We start from the raw sequence: 15,558 nt of genomic DNA on the forward strand, positions 1-15,558 counted from the left end.
GGGCACGCCACCATGCACAGTTCCGCAGCAGCAGCAGCAGCGTCAGTGGCTAACATTCCTCCCATAGCCACTGGCCGTGGACGCCTTGGGCGCCGCCCAGCAGGAGCATCTGCAACTCACGCTGCAGAGACACAGCAGCAGCAGCGTGTAGCACCTGCTCCGATTTTCCTCCAGCCGGGTCGGAAACGTCCCATTGAGGAAAAGGATGCAGACACTGTGGTGCAACTCATGACGGAGGATGAGCAGCCCGCCATCAGCTTTGCATCCGAGGCCTCCACCCTCACCACCACCACCACCACCACCCCTGTTCGCAGCAGCCGCCCAGCAGGGTCTGGGGAGGAGGCCAGTTCACCGTCAGTCGCCGACCTCTCATTCAGCACTCTTTTGACCCCAGGCATGATGAGTCAATTGTCTGCTGTTGTTGGCGATTTTGAGGAGGAGATGCTGATGGGCACTTTGGGGGATGAGGGATTGGACAGCAAGACTGTGGCGACAGTCAAGCAGCCCATCCATGCATCAGGAGAGGAGTTTGGGGGGTCATCATCCCAGCAGGACATGTTTGAGGAGGGGGAGGATGATGTTGATGACCCGGTGACAGACAGAGACTGGGTGCCACCACCTCCAGGGGATGTCGTCCTCAGCAGCTCGGAGGAGGAGGAGGATGCGCTTGTGGGCCTTGCAAGGAGGCGCATCATTGCAAGCATTGGCAGCGACCCACAGCCTGCTGGTGTCTCAGGCTCAGCAGCAGCAGCAGCAGCATCAGCCAGTACCACCACCAGCCGCACCCAAGCCCCCCCCCCAACCACCACAGGGAGACAGGCAGCAGCGCTTCCATGCCGTAGGGGGATGTTTCTGTCACCAATCTGGCGCTTTTTCACCATGCCCACTGTGTACAGCAAGTACGCCACTTGCAACCACTGTCAGCGGAAGTTGAGCAGAGGTGCAGACCCCTTAAAGTTCAGCACCAGCTCGCTGATCAACCACCTTGCGGCTAAACATTTCCACCAGCATGAGGAGTTCCAGAGGCTGAAGGCATCTGGTGCTGGCAGTGGCACCACACCCATCACTGCACAGCCTTCAGCAGCAGCAACAGCAGCCACCCGCCCTCCTGCTCCTCCAGCAGCACCAGCAGGAGTGCGGAAACGCACTGCTCCTCCCCCCTCTGCAACTCCTGCCGCCGACACTGAGGCCTGTTCTGGCAGCCAGTCCTCAGTGGCCTCCTCCGCTGTGTCTGGTGATTCCCGTGTCAGCAAAAGGCCACGCCAGAGCCTTTTGAGCGAGTCCTTCCAGGGGGTGGTTAGGGCTCTGCCTCCCAGCAGCCGTCGCGTGCGGCAGCTGAACGGCTTGCTGGCACGGGCCATGTGCTCCCAACTCCTGCCGTACACGCTCGTGCAGGAGGGGAGCGACATGCGGGCGCTGCTTGCTTGTGCAGCCCCAGACTGGCAGCTCCCCAGCAGACACTTTTTCTCCCGCAAGGCCATTCCAGCACTGCACCGCTTTGTGATGGCCAATGTGGAGCGAGGGCTGGAGCACGCGGTTGGTGAAAGGGTCCACGTCACCATGGACTCCTGGAGCAGCCGCTTCGGGACAGGCCGCTACCTGTCCTTCACTGTCCACTGGGTCAGCTTGGTGGAAGGGGGTGAGGATGGGAGAGCAGCAGCGGGCACAGCAGCAGCAGCAACACAGTGGGTGGTGCCACCCCGCAGGGTCAGGGGAACTGCAGCGGGTTCCTCCGATCCTCTGCCATCCTCCGCCACACCTGGCCAAACCCCCCGCCTCAGCAGCAGCGTGAAGGCCCGCCACTGCCAAGCGCTGCTGCACTTGGTCAGCCTTGGCAAGACCAAGCTGACGGCAGCCCACGTGTTGGCCAAACTCCAGGAGCAGGAGAGGATTTGGCTGACCCCCAGAGGCCTCAGAGTCGGAGAGGTGGTGTCCGACAATGGGGCCAATCTGGTTGCTGCCATAGACAGGGGAAACCTGACCCACATCCCCTGTCTTGCCCACGTGCTGAACCTGGTGGTGCAGAAGTTCCTGCGCACCTACCAGGGGATGGGCGAACTGCTGGAAACGGCAAGGAATGTTGTGTGTCACTTCCGGCGCTCGGCTGCAGCCTGTGCGAGCCTGGAAGACGTGCAAAAGGAGCTGGATCTGCCACGCCATCGGCTGATCATTGACGTTCCGACTCGCTGGAACTCCACCCTGGCGATGTTGGAGCGTCTGGTTGAACAGAGGCACGCTGTCAACCAGTACCTTGCCCTGGCCACTGTTTCCGCAGCTCGGAGAAGGGACAAGACCAGCAACATCCCGTCCATCGTCCCCGATGATGACTGGAGGCACATGCAGCAGGTGTGCTTTGTGCTGGCTCCCTTCCTGCAGGCCACAAACATGGTGAGCAGGGACCATGCTATGGTCTGCGAGTGGGTGCCCCTGGTTTCTCTGCTGAACAGGGCCCTCGATGGTTTGCTGGAACAGGGAGCGGCAGCCTTGGACCAGCAGGAGCGGCAACCAGCTGCGCAGTCCACCTCTGAGGGGGAGGAGGAGGAGGACTTGGTGGAGGTCCCTGACCTGGCTGCTGATGAGGGGGATCAGCACAGCGCAGCTGAGTTGGTGCGGGGGTGGAGAGAGGATGAGGCGGCAGAGGAGGAGGATGAGGACAGCACTGACGTCGATGTGCCAGCAGACGTGGCCCGCCTCTTCCCAATGGCAGCGCACATGCTGGCGTGCCTGCGCAGGGACCCCAGGGTGATCCAGATGAAGCAGAGGGAGGACATCTGGATCAGCATGATGTTGGACCCACGCCTCAAGGGGAAGTTGAGCCAGTTCCTGCCGCCTGCAGGAGGAGACCCAGCGCAACAAATAAGGAGCTTGCAGCAGGCCCTTGTTGAGCGCTTGGAGGAAGCCTTCCCCCAGCCTTCCACCCCCACTGTCCAGCAGCCAGCACAGAGGCAGCAGCAGGTGCCTGCATCCAGCAGCAGCAAGCGCCCCACAGACCTGCTGTCTCTCAGCCACGAGCTCTACAGGACTGTAGAGGCTCCGGCAGCAGTGACTAGAGAGGAGATGCATGCAGCAGCATCCTCCTCCGGTCACAGCCAGCGCCTGACCCGCATGGTGGCTGACTACATGGGGTCGTACAGCGGGCTTGACAGCGATGCCCCTGTTGATCCCATGGAGTATTGGGTCAAGCGCATGGAGATCTGGAGCGAGCTAGCGCAGTACGCCCTGGAAGTGCTGTCCTGCCCCCCTTCCAGCGTGCTGTCCGAGCGCTGCTTCAGTGCAGCTGGTGGCGTGGTCACCGAGAAACGCTCACGTCTGTCTCACAAGTCTGTGGACAGACTGACGTTTCTCAAGATGAACCAGGCGTGGGTGGAAGGCGAGTTCCTGGCCCCTGTTGTCGGCGAGAGGGGGACATGAACTGGCTGCCGGAACCATCGTTAATGTGCCTTACCACCCTTTACCACCTCCTGGCTCCTGCTCACTAAGCCAGCCTGGTTCACTTTGACTATTACGTCGCCTGCAGCCACACATTTTACACCTACAGTGGGCTGCTGTGTACTGCCCTTCTGCTGTCTGTCTGTGTTTCCCACTGCCAGGGTACACAGAATGACCTTCTTCTGCTGCCACTCTGCCACCAGCTATTACGTCAAACAATAGCTATATTGGTTGCAAAACCGAAACCAAACAAACCATTAAAAAAAAAAAAGGTTTAATTTTTCTGAGGTGCCCGGGTTGAAAACTGTGTTGTTCCAGTTGTGTATTGGACACAATGTGGGCTGCACGACCGCTGTCTGGGACCTCCTGTTGTGTTTATTTACGGCCCTGGTATCACCGCTAGGTACCAGGGCTATTATGTCACGCTGCCTACCTGCTGCCACACTCACACTGCTCCTCCATACCTCCTCCTGCTGCTGCTGCTGCTGTCTGTCTGTGTTTCCCACTGCCAGGGTACACAGATGATTTACCTTCTGCTGCCACTCTGCCACCAGCTATTACGTCAAACAATAGCTGCTCGCCTACTCCTCCATTCCTCCTCCTGCTGCTGCTGTCTGTCTGTGTTTCCCACTGCCAGGGTACACAGAATGACCTTCTTCTGCTGCCACTCTGCCACCAGCTATTACGTCAAACAATAGCTATATTGGTTGCAAAACCGAAACCAAACAAACCATTAAAAAAAAAAAAGGTTTAATTTTTCTGAGGTGCCCGGGTTGAAAACTGTGTTGTCCCAGTTGTGTATTGGACACAATGTGGGCTGCACGACCGCTGTCTGGGACCTCCTGTTGTGTTTATTTACGGCCCTGGTATCACTGCTAGGTACCAGGGCTATTATGTCACGCTGCCTACCTGCTGCCACACTCACACTACTCCTCCATTCCTCCTGCTGCTGCTGTCTGTCTGTGTTTCCCACCGCCAGGGTACACAGATTTACCTTCTGCTGCCACTCTGCCACCAGCTATTACGTCAAAAAATAGCTATATATCTGTGTAATTGGTTGTAAAACCAAAACTACAAAACCATTACAAAAAAAGGTTTAATTTTTCTGAGGTGCCCGGGTTGAAAACTGTGTTGTCCCAGTTGTGTATTGGACACAATGTGGGCTGCACGACCGCTGTCTGGGACCTCCTGTTGTGTTTATTTACGGCCCTGGTATCACCGCTAGGTACCAGGGCTATTATGTCACGCTGCCTACCTGCTGCCACACTCACACTACTCCTCCATTCCTCCTGCTGCTGCTGTCTGTCTGTGTTTCCCACTGCCAGGGTACACAGAATTACCTTCTGCTGCCACACTGCCACCAGCTATTACGTCAAACAATAGCTGCTCACATAATTACTCTCCTCCATTCCTCCTCCTGCTGCTGCTGCTGTCTGTCTGTGTTTCCCACCGCCAGGGTACACAGATTTACCTTCTGCTGCCACTCTGCCACCAGCTATTACGTCAAAAAATAGCTATATATCTGTGTAATTGGTTGTAAAACCAAAACTACAAAACCATTACAAAAAAAGGTTTAATTTTTCTGAGGTGCCCGGGTTGAAAACTGTGTTGTCCCAGTTGTGTATTGGACACAATGTGGGCTGCACGACCGCTGTCTGGGACCTCCTGTTGTGTTTATTTACGGCCCTGGTATCACCGCTAGGTACCAGGGCTATTATGTCACGCTGCCTACCTGCTGCCACACTCACACTGCTCCTCCATACCTCCTCCTGCTGCTGCTGCTGCTGTCTGTCTGTGTTTCCCACTGCCAGGGTACACAGATGATTTACCTTCTGCTGCCACTCTGCCACCAGCTATTACGTCAAACAATAGCTGCTCGCCTACTCCTCCATTCCTCCTCCTGCTGCTGCTGTCTGTCTGTGTTTCCCACTGCCAGGGTACACAGAATTACCTTCTTCTGCTGCCACTCTGCCACCAGCTATTACGTCCAAAAATAGCTAAATTGGTTGTAAAACCAAAAACCAAAAAACCATTAAAAAAAAAAAAAGGTTTAATTTTTCTGAGGTGCCCGGGTTGAAAACTGTGTTGTCCCAGTTGTGTATTGGACACAATGTGGGCTGCACGACCGCTGTCTGGGACCTCCTGTTGTGTTTATTTACGGCCCTGGTATCACCGCTAGGTACCAGGGCTATTATGTCACGCTGCCTACCTGCTGCCACACTCACACTACTCCTCCATTCCTCCTGCTGCTGCTGTCTGTCTGTGTTTCCCACTGCCAGGGTACACAGAATTACCTTCTGCTGCCACACTGCCACCAGCTATTACGTCAAACAATAGCTGCTCACATAATTACTCTCCTCCATTCCTCCTCCTGCTGCTGCTGCTGTCTGTCTGTGTTTCCCACCGCCAGGGTACACAGATTTACCTTCTGCTGCCACTCTGCCACCAGCTATTACGTCAAAAAATAGCTATATATCTGTGTAATTGGTTGTAAAACCAAAACTACAAAACCATTACAAAAAAAGGTTTAATTTTTCTGAGGTGCCCGGGTTGAAAACTGTGTTGTCCCAGTTGTGTATTGGACACAATGTGGGCTGCACGACCGCTGTCTGGGACCTCCTGTTGTGTTTATTTACAGCCATGGTATCACCGCTAGGTACCAGGGCTATTATGTCACGCTGCCTGCCTCATTGACTGCATGCTGCCACACACTCATCCTCCTCCTCCTGCTGCTAAATTTACCTCCTGCTGTCTGTGTGTTTCCACTGCCAGGGAGCACATACAATGGCGCTTCCAACATGCGTGCGCCACCAGCTATTTGTTGTTACGCTCAAAAATAGCTGCATTTCTTTAAAAAAAAAAAAATGAAAAGAGAAATAAGTGAAGAAGAAGACGATATAGAAGAAGATGAAGATGAAGAAGATGAAGATGAAGAAGATGAAGAAGAAGAAGAAGAAGATGAAGAAGATGAATAAGAAGAAGAAGAAGAAGATGAAGAAGATGAAGAAGAAGATGAAGAAGAAGATGAAGAAGAAGATGAAGAAGAAGATGAAGAAGATGAAGAAGATGAAGAAGAAGATGAAGAAGAAGAAGATGAAGAAGATGAAGAAGAAGATGAAGAAGATGAAGAAGAAGATGAAGAAGAAGAAGAAGATGAAGAAGAAGAAGATGAAGAAGATGAAGATGAAGAAGATGAAGATGAAGAAGATGAAGAAGATGAAGAAGAAGATGATGAAGAAGATGAAGAAGAAGATGAAGAAGATGAAGATGAAGAAGATGAAGAAGAAGATGAAGAAGATGAAGATGAAGAAGATGAAGAAGAAGAAGAAGAAGAAGATGAAGAAGAAGAAGAAGATATAGAAGAAGAAGAAGAAGATATAGAAGATAAAGAAGAAGAAGAAGAAGTATATACAGTACTGAACAAAATTCTGGACACAACTTCTCTTTTCACCTTTTTTTTTTTTTAAAGGAACATCCCCACATAATCACTTGCTGTTGTCACTTGGAAAAAAATATGTTTCTTGCATCATTAACCCTCAAAACAAGTGTTGGGAAGCTATTTAAGGCCAATTCGAATAGTCAGCTCGAATAATGAGCTTGAATACCGACTCGAATAGTGAGCTCGAAGTCCGAGGTCGAATCGAATAGTAAAATTTATTCGACTCGAATATTCGACTGACCTCGAATAATTTACTATTCGAATTCGACCAAACTCGAATTTTAAAAAGGGGTATTTGAGCACCACTACTACACGATACATACATAGACATATGACTATGGTAGAGATTAGACTGTGAGCCCAGAGGGACAGTTAGTACTGATTCACACTTAGCGCCGGTGATCAGCAAAGCGCTGCTGCTAATGTATCACTATGGATACATTCTCACTGCAGCGTTTGCGGTCAATAGCAAACACACTGCATGCAGCGCTTTGGTGACGATTGTGCTGTGGTTCTTGTTCTATTGAACTGGAATCACAAGCGCAAATAGCGGTAAATTGCAAGATTTTGCCTGCCGAATCTCGGATGTGAATGAGAACGTGGTTCAGTGGTCAATGTAAACTAGCCCTTAAAGGGATACTGTAGGGGGGTCAGGGGAAAATGAGTTGAACTTACCCGGGGCTTCTAACGGTCCCCCGCAGACATCCTGTGTTGGCGCAGCCACTCACCGATGCTCCGGCCCCGCCTCCGGTTCACTTCTGGAATTTCAGACTTTAAAGTCTGAAAACCACTGCGCCTGCGTTGCCGTGTCCTCGATCTCGCTGATGTCATCAAAAGCGCACAGCGCAGGCCCAGTATGGTCTGTGTCTGCGCAGTACACTCCTGGTGACATCAGCGGGAGCGAGGACACGGGCGTGCAGGCGCAGTGGTTTTCTAACTTTAAAGTCAGAAATTCCAGAAGTGAACTGGAGGCGGGGCCGGAGCATCGGTCAATGGCTGCGCCAACACAGGATGTCTGCGGGGGAACATTAGAAGCCCCGGGTAAGTTCAGCTCATTTTCCCCCGACCCCCTACAGTATCCCTTTAAGTGACAAGACAATACAGTATATACTCTGTACAGTGCTGTGGAAGATGTTGGCGTATAACTAAACAACAATAATAAATAGCCTGCACAAATAAAATGCCAGTGTTGTTGGTGAAACACAAATACTGTTTGTGCCTGTCCCTATTCTCTGCGTTACACTGGGTTACCAGAGTGACATGCATGCATTATTTAAACTCGAAGCTTGTTTATTTTCAGGACTCCCAATATTGACAGATTGGCAAAAGAAGGTGTAAAACTTACCCAACACATCACTGCAGCTTCTCTATGCACTCCAAGCAGAGCGGCTTTCTTAACTGGTCGGTACCCTGTAAGGGCAGGTAACGTGTTCAGGTGACTTTTTTTTTAAATCTTAATTCAATGTAGAACATGCATGGTTTAGTCATAACCAATAGTGTTGGGCGAACAGTGTTCGCCACTGTTCGGGTTCTGCAGAACATCACCCTGTTCGGGTGATGTTCGAGTTCGGCCGAACACCTGACGGTGCTCGGCCAAACCGTTCGGCCATATGGCCGAACTAAGAGCGCATGGCCGAACGTTCCCCGAACGTTCGGCTAGCGCTGTGATTGGCCGAACGGGTCACGTGGTTCGGACCCGAACGCGCTCTGATTGGCCGAACTGTCACGTGGTTCGGGTAAATAAATACCCGAACCACGTCATATCTCCGCCATTTGTCTGTGGGTTTAGCTTTGGGTAGGCAGGCAGGGTAGTTCGCGCTCCAGCCACGCTAGCCAGGGTCCCCCCCAGTCATTGTGTGTCGCTGCTGGGAATAGTAGTACACCGCTCGCTCAGCATTCTGTTTACTGCCACTCTGTGTACCTCGCTCAGCCACACTATATAGCATTCTGTTTACTGCCACTCTGTGTCTGCTGGGAATAGTGGTACACCGCTCGCTCAGCCACACTATATAGCATTCTGTTCACTGTTCTGTGTCTGCTTGGAATAGTGGTACACCGCTCGTTCAGCCACACTATATAGCATTCTGTGTACTGTTCTGTGTCTGCTGGGAACAGTAGTACACCGCTCGTTCAGCCACACTATATAGCATTCTGTGTACTGTTCTGTGTCTGCTGGGAACAGTAGTACACCGCTCGCTCAGCCACACTATATAGCATTCTGTTCACTGTTCTGTGTCTGCTGGGAATAGTGGTACACCGCTCGCTCAGCCACACTATATAGCATTCTGTTCACTGTTCTGTGTCTGCTGGGAATAGTGGTACACCGCTCGCTCAGCCACACTATATAGCATTCTGTTTACTGTTCTGTGTCTGCTGGGAATAGTGGTACACCGCTCGCTCATCCACACTATATAGCATTCTGTTCACTGTTCTGTGTCTGCTGGGAATAGTGGTACACCGCTCGCTCAGCCACACTATATAGCATTCTGTTCACTGTTCTGTGTCTGCTGGGAATAGTGGTACACCGCTCGCTCAGCCACACTATATAGCATTCTGTTTACTGCCACTCTGTGTACCTCGCTCAGCCACACTATATAGCATTCTGTTTACTGCCACTCTGTGTCTGCTGGGAATAGTGGTACACCGCTCGCTCAGCCACACTATATAGCATTCTGTTCACTGTTCTGTGTCTGCTTGGAATAGTGGTACACCGCTCGCTCAGCCACACTATATAGCATTCTGTTTACTGTTCTGTGTCTGCTGGGAATAGTGGTACACCGCTCGCTCAGCCACACTATATAGCATTCTGTTCACTGTTCTGTGTCTGCTGGGAATAGTGGTACACCGCTCGCTCAGCCACACTATATAGCATTCTGTTTACTGTTCTGTGTCTGCTGGGAACAGTAGTACACCGCTCGCTCAGCCAGAGTATATAGCATTGTGTTTACTGCCACTCTGTGTACACCGCTCAGCCAGACTATATACCATTGTTTACTGACACTCTGTGTACACCACTCAGCCACACTATATACCATTGTTTACTGACACTCTGTGTACACCGCTCAGCCAGACTATATACCATTGTTTACTGCCACTCACGTGTGCTGCTGCTGCTGCTGCTGCTGGGTTAGCGTTGCCGCGTGGTCCCTGTTTATTGAACCTCTTATCTTTATTACATTTATGTGTGTCACAAGAGGTAGCGCTCACGGTATGCGATCAACCCACCCTGATAAATTAGGGACTCGACAGAATACCCTTACATGCAAACCAGGATTAAGAACATTACAACCATAAAAATTACAATCCTCTCAAATGCAAAAAAGACCAATTAAGTCCTCTTAGGTCTCAGTAGATATCATTAATGTCCAATATATTCCTTGATATGCTAAAAAACTGGACCATATGAATATGATCCTATGCAGTTGAAAGTCCAAGTTTTCAGGACCTAAAATCTACTAAGCTTATATTAGACATTAAACCAGGCTAGAATCAACATATAGGTCTAGTGAACGACAGTCTTCACATATAAATCCCTCAGGACCATATGGGTGTGCTCCTATGCGATTGAAAGTCCAAGTTTCCAGGACCTAAAATCTACTCAGCTTAAATTAAACATTAAAACAGGCTAGAATCAACATATAAATCGAGTGAAAAACAGTCTTCGCATAAATTCCCTCAGGAGCGGCAGTCATTGGCTTCCAGCAGTATCAAAACAGGTCACCTCCACCAGCACCCTTTGTGTGCCACTCACCCCTGTCCTAGACCAACCAATGGTCTATATGAGCCTTGGGACCGTTCCCGGGTCGTCCCCCACCACTCCAGCAACACAGTGTCCACCAATAGATGATAGATGATAATCTTCATATGATGAGTACCTCAGTAAGAAAAAGCTCCCATAGCGTAATACTGTTAAAAACTATTTATTTATAAAAAGCAATTGCACTCACATGGTCTTCAGTTAAAATCAGCGTTTGAGTAATTTATAACACGGGCTCTCCCCCGTATGGTGGCCAGGCTGGCAGGCTTCTATCAGTGTTCCCCCTCCGTTTCCGCCGCGCGCACGGAAAAACGCTGGGATGGATACCACATGTGCCTCCTCGCCTCTGCTCACACTCAGGCTAGTTCCCACTTCCACATCAGGCTCCGCCCGATCGATTTCGTCACTCAGTGACTCATCAGGGGCATGGAGCCTGATGCCTATCGTGGGATTATATAGGCCAAAAAACCGGCCCCACTATACACACCCCCCTCCTCACATGCACACTATCCATACTGCTTTATTTCCCTTTCTGCTTCCTCACATGCAAACTATCCAAACTCCATTGCTTCCCTTTCTACTGCCATCTAGAGGTTTCAAGTGGCATAAGCTCCCAAAAAAAACTCCATACATAGCCGCATTACCCAGCCTGCAAGTCTGCCGCCATCTAGGGGTTACATTTAACATTGCATCCCACAAACATTCAACATTGAGAAAAAAATTATTACTCATCTATTGACCTATTTTTACACATAACCCATTTCCTTCCTCTGCAAGGTTACCTATTGTGTGCATGTTAACAATACCCATGTGCGTCCATTCATCCCCGCTCCACCTCCCCATAAATCTCCCTAACTTAATTTTCAATCCTCACCTCCCTAAACTAGGTCCCTCAGATCAATTCGACCCATTAGTTTTACCCACTTCCAGATTTAATTTTGTGGAGCAGGAGTAAATGGACACACATTTACAGATAGGTTATAGTTTCCATGCCCTATACACCCCCCACCATCAGAAATTCCCTCCATGGCTTTTGTATATATGTAAATCCCACATTCCTTACCCAAATACATGGGAGTCCATGTTGGCCATACCAGCCTGGTGCTAGTCCAGGTTTCTGTCGGGATGCATGCACACACATCACACCCCTACTCCCCTAGAAAACATACCAGGTCTATGTCTATATTAAGACCGTCCGGTCTCAAGGTGCCCATCCTATGTATCCATCGGGTCTCCTCCTGTGAGACTCTCTTTACTTTATTACATCCCCTCCAGTTGGGAATAATTTTTTGGAGCCCACAAAAAGATAAATCATTGGGATTACAATCATGGTGGCTCCCAAAATGGGCTGAGACACCATGATTGGGGTATCCCTTTTTGATATTACGCACGTGCTCCCCCATCCTCTCCTTGAGAGTACGGGTAGTCCTACCTACATACTGCCATCCACATTTACACCAGGCAAGGTATATGACAAACCTATCATTGCAGGTGATAAACTCCTGAATTTTGAACCTCCTTCCATTACTGAATGATACCACACTGTTTGTTTTGACACCATTGGCCTCCCTACAAGCTACACATCCTCTACATGGGAAAAAACCTGCTGTCTGCCACCCCTGCATTCGCGGGACCTTTTTAGGTTCCACACAACTGGGTGCCAGAATCTGTTTCAGGTTCTGGGCTTTCCTATAAATGAACTTTGGTTGGGTTGGAATTAGGCTCCTAAGTGTCAAATCCGTTTCCAGGATCCCCCAATGTTGTTTAATTATATTTTGGAGTTGTTTATATTGAGTGTTATATCCCGTGATAAAGGCCAGTTCAAACTCACCTGTGCCATTTTTCACTGGCTTCTCCTCCAGGAGCGTCTGTCTATTCAGAGTCCCTACTCTCGCAATCTCCTCATCCAACTGTTTTTCCCCATAGCCCTTCTCCACAAATCTATTTTTGAGGGTTTCCGCTTGCCTGTAATATTCCCCTATGCTTGAGCAATTCCGCTTCATCCTGAGAAACTGCCCCCTTGGTATCCCTCTAATCCACGCCGGATGGTGGCAGCTATCAGTTGATATATACCCATTCCTGTCTGTATCTTTGAAATAAGTTCTGGTCCCCATCACATTATCCTCTCTCATGATTTCTAGATCTAAAAACTGGATTTTATCAATACCATATTGCATGGTGAGGGAAATTCCCAAATCATTTTGGTTCAGTTTAGTCACATATTGTTCCAAATGCTCCTGTCCACCCCCCCATACAAAAAACAGGTCATCAATGAATCTTCGCCATAGCCTCACCGGGCCCCCCTCCCCTAACACTGTTTGTTCCCACTTTCCCATAAACAAATTTGCGAGGCTCGGAGCATAGCTCGCCCCCATGGCGCATCCTTTCGTCTGGCTATAAAAGTTTCCCCCATGCCAGAAGTAATTCCTTTCCAAAGCAAATTTAAATAACCTCAATAAATACTCTCTCTGATCATCTTTTATTTTTCCTTCCATCCTAAAAAAGAAATCAACTGCCTCCAACCCCAACTCATGTTTGATGTTAGTATACAGCGAGGATACATCCATTGTAACCATTATTTCTTCCCCTCTCAATTCCTTCCCCTCTATAATTTGGAGCATGTGCTTGGTATCCTTAAGTATATTAGGAAGTTTTTCCACCATGGGTTTTAAAAACTCATCCAAATATTGTCCCAATCTGTGGGTGACCGACCCTATCCCACTAACTATGGGCCTTCCTGGGGGATCAGTTTTGTTCTTATGCATTTTGGGGACCTGATATATGACAGGTATTCGGGGAACATCCGGAACAATATATTTGAACTCCTCATCCGTGACAAACCCCCTATCCATCCCCTCCCTAAGTATCTCTCTCAATTCTGCCATATACTTACCTGTAGGGTCTCCCTTCAATCGTGTATAGGCCTCTGTATCCCCTACCAACCTATCCAATTCATTTTTATACTGTAATTTACTTAAAACCACCACCCCTCCCCCCTTATCTGCCGGCCTAACCACCAGATTTTTACTCTCCAGCATCTCCTTCGCCACCTCCCTGGTATTTCCATTTTTTTGTTGTTCTGGGATATTATTCATATCCCTAATCACCATATTTTTGAAAACCTCAATTGCATTATAGTTAGTGTCCTGTGGATTGAACGTGGATTTGGTGCGCAAATTGGTATGTGTATATCTATCTGGTTCCTTTTGTCCAGAATTTCGATTGGGACGGCCAGCAAAATACTTTTTTAAATGAAGTTTTCGTGCGAACTTATTAATGTCAATATACGTGGTAAATTTATCCATACCCTGCCTCGGTGCATACTTCAGGCCCTTATCTAGCATGGCCAGCTCTCTAGTGCTCAAGGCTGTACCACTAATATTAAACACCCCTTCCCCCATCACTGCCTCATCCTTTTTGCTCCTCTTCCCCCCCCCCCCTTGTGCCTCGTCTGGCTCTCTTTTTCCATAAGGCCCCTGTTGCGGTACATATCCTGCCATTTCCTGTCTCCATTCTCTCTCCCCATACCTCGGTGCCATCTCTAAAAAAGGTTCCATCTGCCTTTGCTGTCTTATAGGGTCATAACGGTTAAATGTCGGCACATTAAACTGATTCTGAAAGTCATTTCTATACCCCCTCCCCTGCCCTCTATCTGACATTCGACTATATCCCCTGTTTTGTCCCCACCCACGATTAGCATTTCCCCAACCCCCTCTCCTTTCCTCACCCAAATGTCCGTGATTCATCCCCTGTTCCCCTCCTTGTGCATACATAGTCCTAGGGGCTGGTCTATGCTCAATGTGTTGAGTGTGTAGTTCTTCCATAGGTGCATTTTGTTTCTGCTGTTTCATTTCCTCCGCCTTCGCTAGAAGTTCTGCTGCTTTTTTCTCCTCTTTCTTCTTAATTTGCCATCTATATGTTTCCTTTTTCCTGGTAGCATCTGCATCCCTTTGGAATTTTTTCTGTTTCTCTACTCTAATATCTGCTTGGGTTTTTTCCAATATCTCACCCAATCTTTTGGATCTACTTTTATATTCCTCAGAATTATTAATAGGGGTCATTTTAGTTTTAATTTCCTCTATTTCCCCTCCCAGCCTGGTTAATCTTTTTGTCTTCCGTTTTATCAATAGTTTCACTAAGCCCTGCCCGCACTTATCAAAGTACTCCTCCCATTCTTTATCATTTTCCTCATCATCCTCCCCATCATTAGCCATCATATCCCACCTTAATCTTTTCGGTATAATACCCTCTTTGTCATACTTAGTAAGTGCGGCCAGGTCCCACCATGTGTTTTGTTCCTTCATCATCACTGTCTGAAGTTTCTTAAACTCTTGTTCCATAGTTCCTCCTATCTCCCCCCCATCTACAAATACTTCATCCAGGTTTACAATCCTACGTGCTCTTTGCTCAAACGCATCCATTCTGTAAGAGCAGGCAATTTCAAACACAATGCCACCCCAATACTCTCAGAATGATTCTAGATTCTCCCCTATATTATAGTCACCCACCTGGAGGATAAATTCAAACAATTGTTAAAACTAGTTCGCTCCTCTTAAGCATAAATCTATTTCAAACAAGAGGTCAGCGCTCACAGTTTAACCCCCAACCCTCTATCACCTGTTCGCCTCCTCTTAAGAGTAAAAAATGTGTGTCACAAGAGGTAGCGCTCACGGTATGCGATCAACCCACCCTGATAAATTAGGGACTCGACAGAATACCCTTACATGCAAACCAGGATTAAGAACATTACAACCATAAAAATTACAATCCTCTCAAATGCAAAAAAGACCAATTAAGTCCTCTTAGGTCTCAGTAGATATCATTAATGTCCAATATATTCCTTGATATGCTAAAAAACTGGACCATATGAATATGATCCTATGCAGTTGAAAGTCCAAGTTTTCAGGACCTAAAATCTACTAAGCTTATATTA

The 15,558-nt window shown here is 48.8% G+C and overlaps 1 protein-coding gene across 9 annotated transcripts in view; it reads left to right on the forward strand.

Moving 5' to 3' along the window:
• Nucleotides 1-15,558, forward strand: part of LOC137546905 (arylsulfatase H-like) — a 228,656-nt gene that overhangs the window by 13,487 nt on the left and 199,611 nt on the right. For 6 of the 9 annotated variants that reach the window (XM_068269921.1, XM_068269920.1, XM_068269928.1 and 3 more), the window contains one exon: nt 8,169-8,290. The exons of 2 other annotated variants lie outside the window; for them this stretch is intronic. In XM_068269921.1, the coding sequence (XP_068126022.1) occupies nt 8,169-8,290 (122 nt within the window). Of the gene's footprint in view, nt 1-8,168; nt 8,304-15,558 lie in introns of those variants that run through there. One more of the 9 variants, XM_068269930.1, reaches the window with a different exon arrangement.

Source organism: Hyperolius riggenbachi, chromosome 2, assembly GCF_040937935.1.
Source record: "Hyperolius riggenbachi isolate aHypRig1 chromosome 2, aHypRig1.pri, whole genome shotgun sequence".
Taxonomy (NCBI): domain Eukaryota; kingdom Metazoa; phylum Chordata; class Amphibia; order Anura; family Hyperoliidae; genus Hyperolius; species Hyperolius riggenbachi.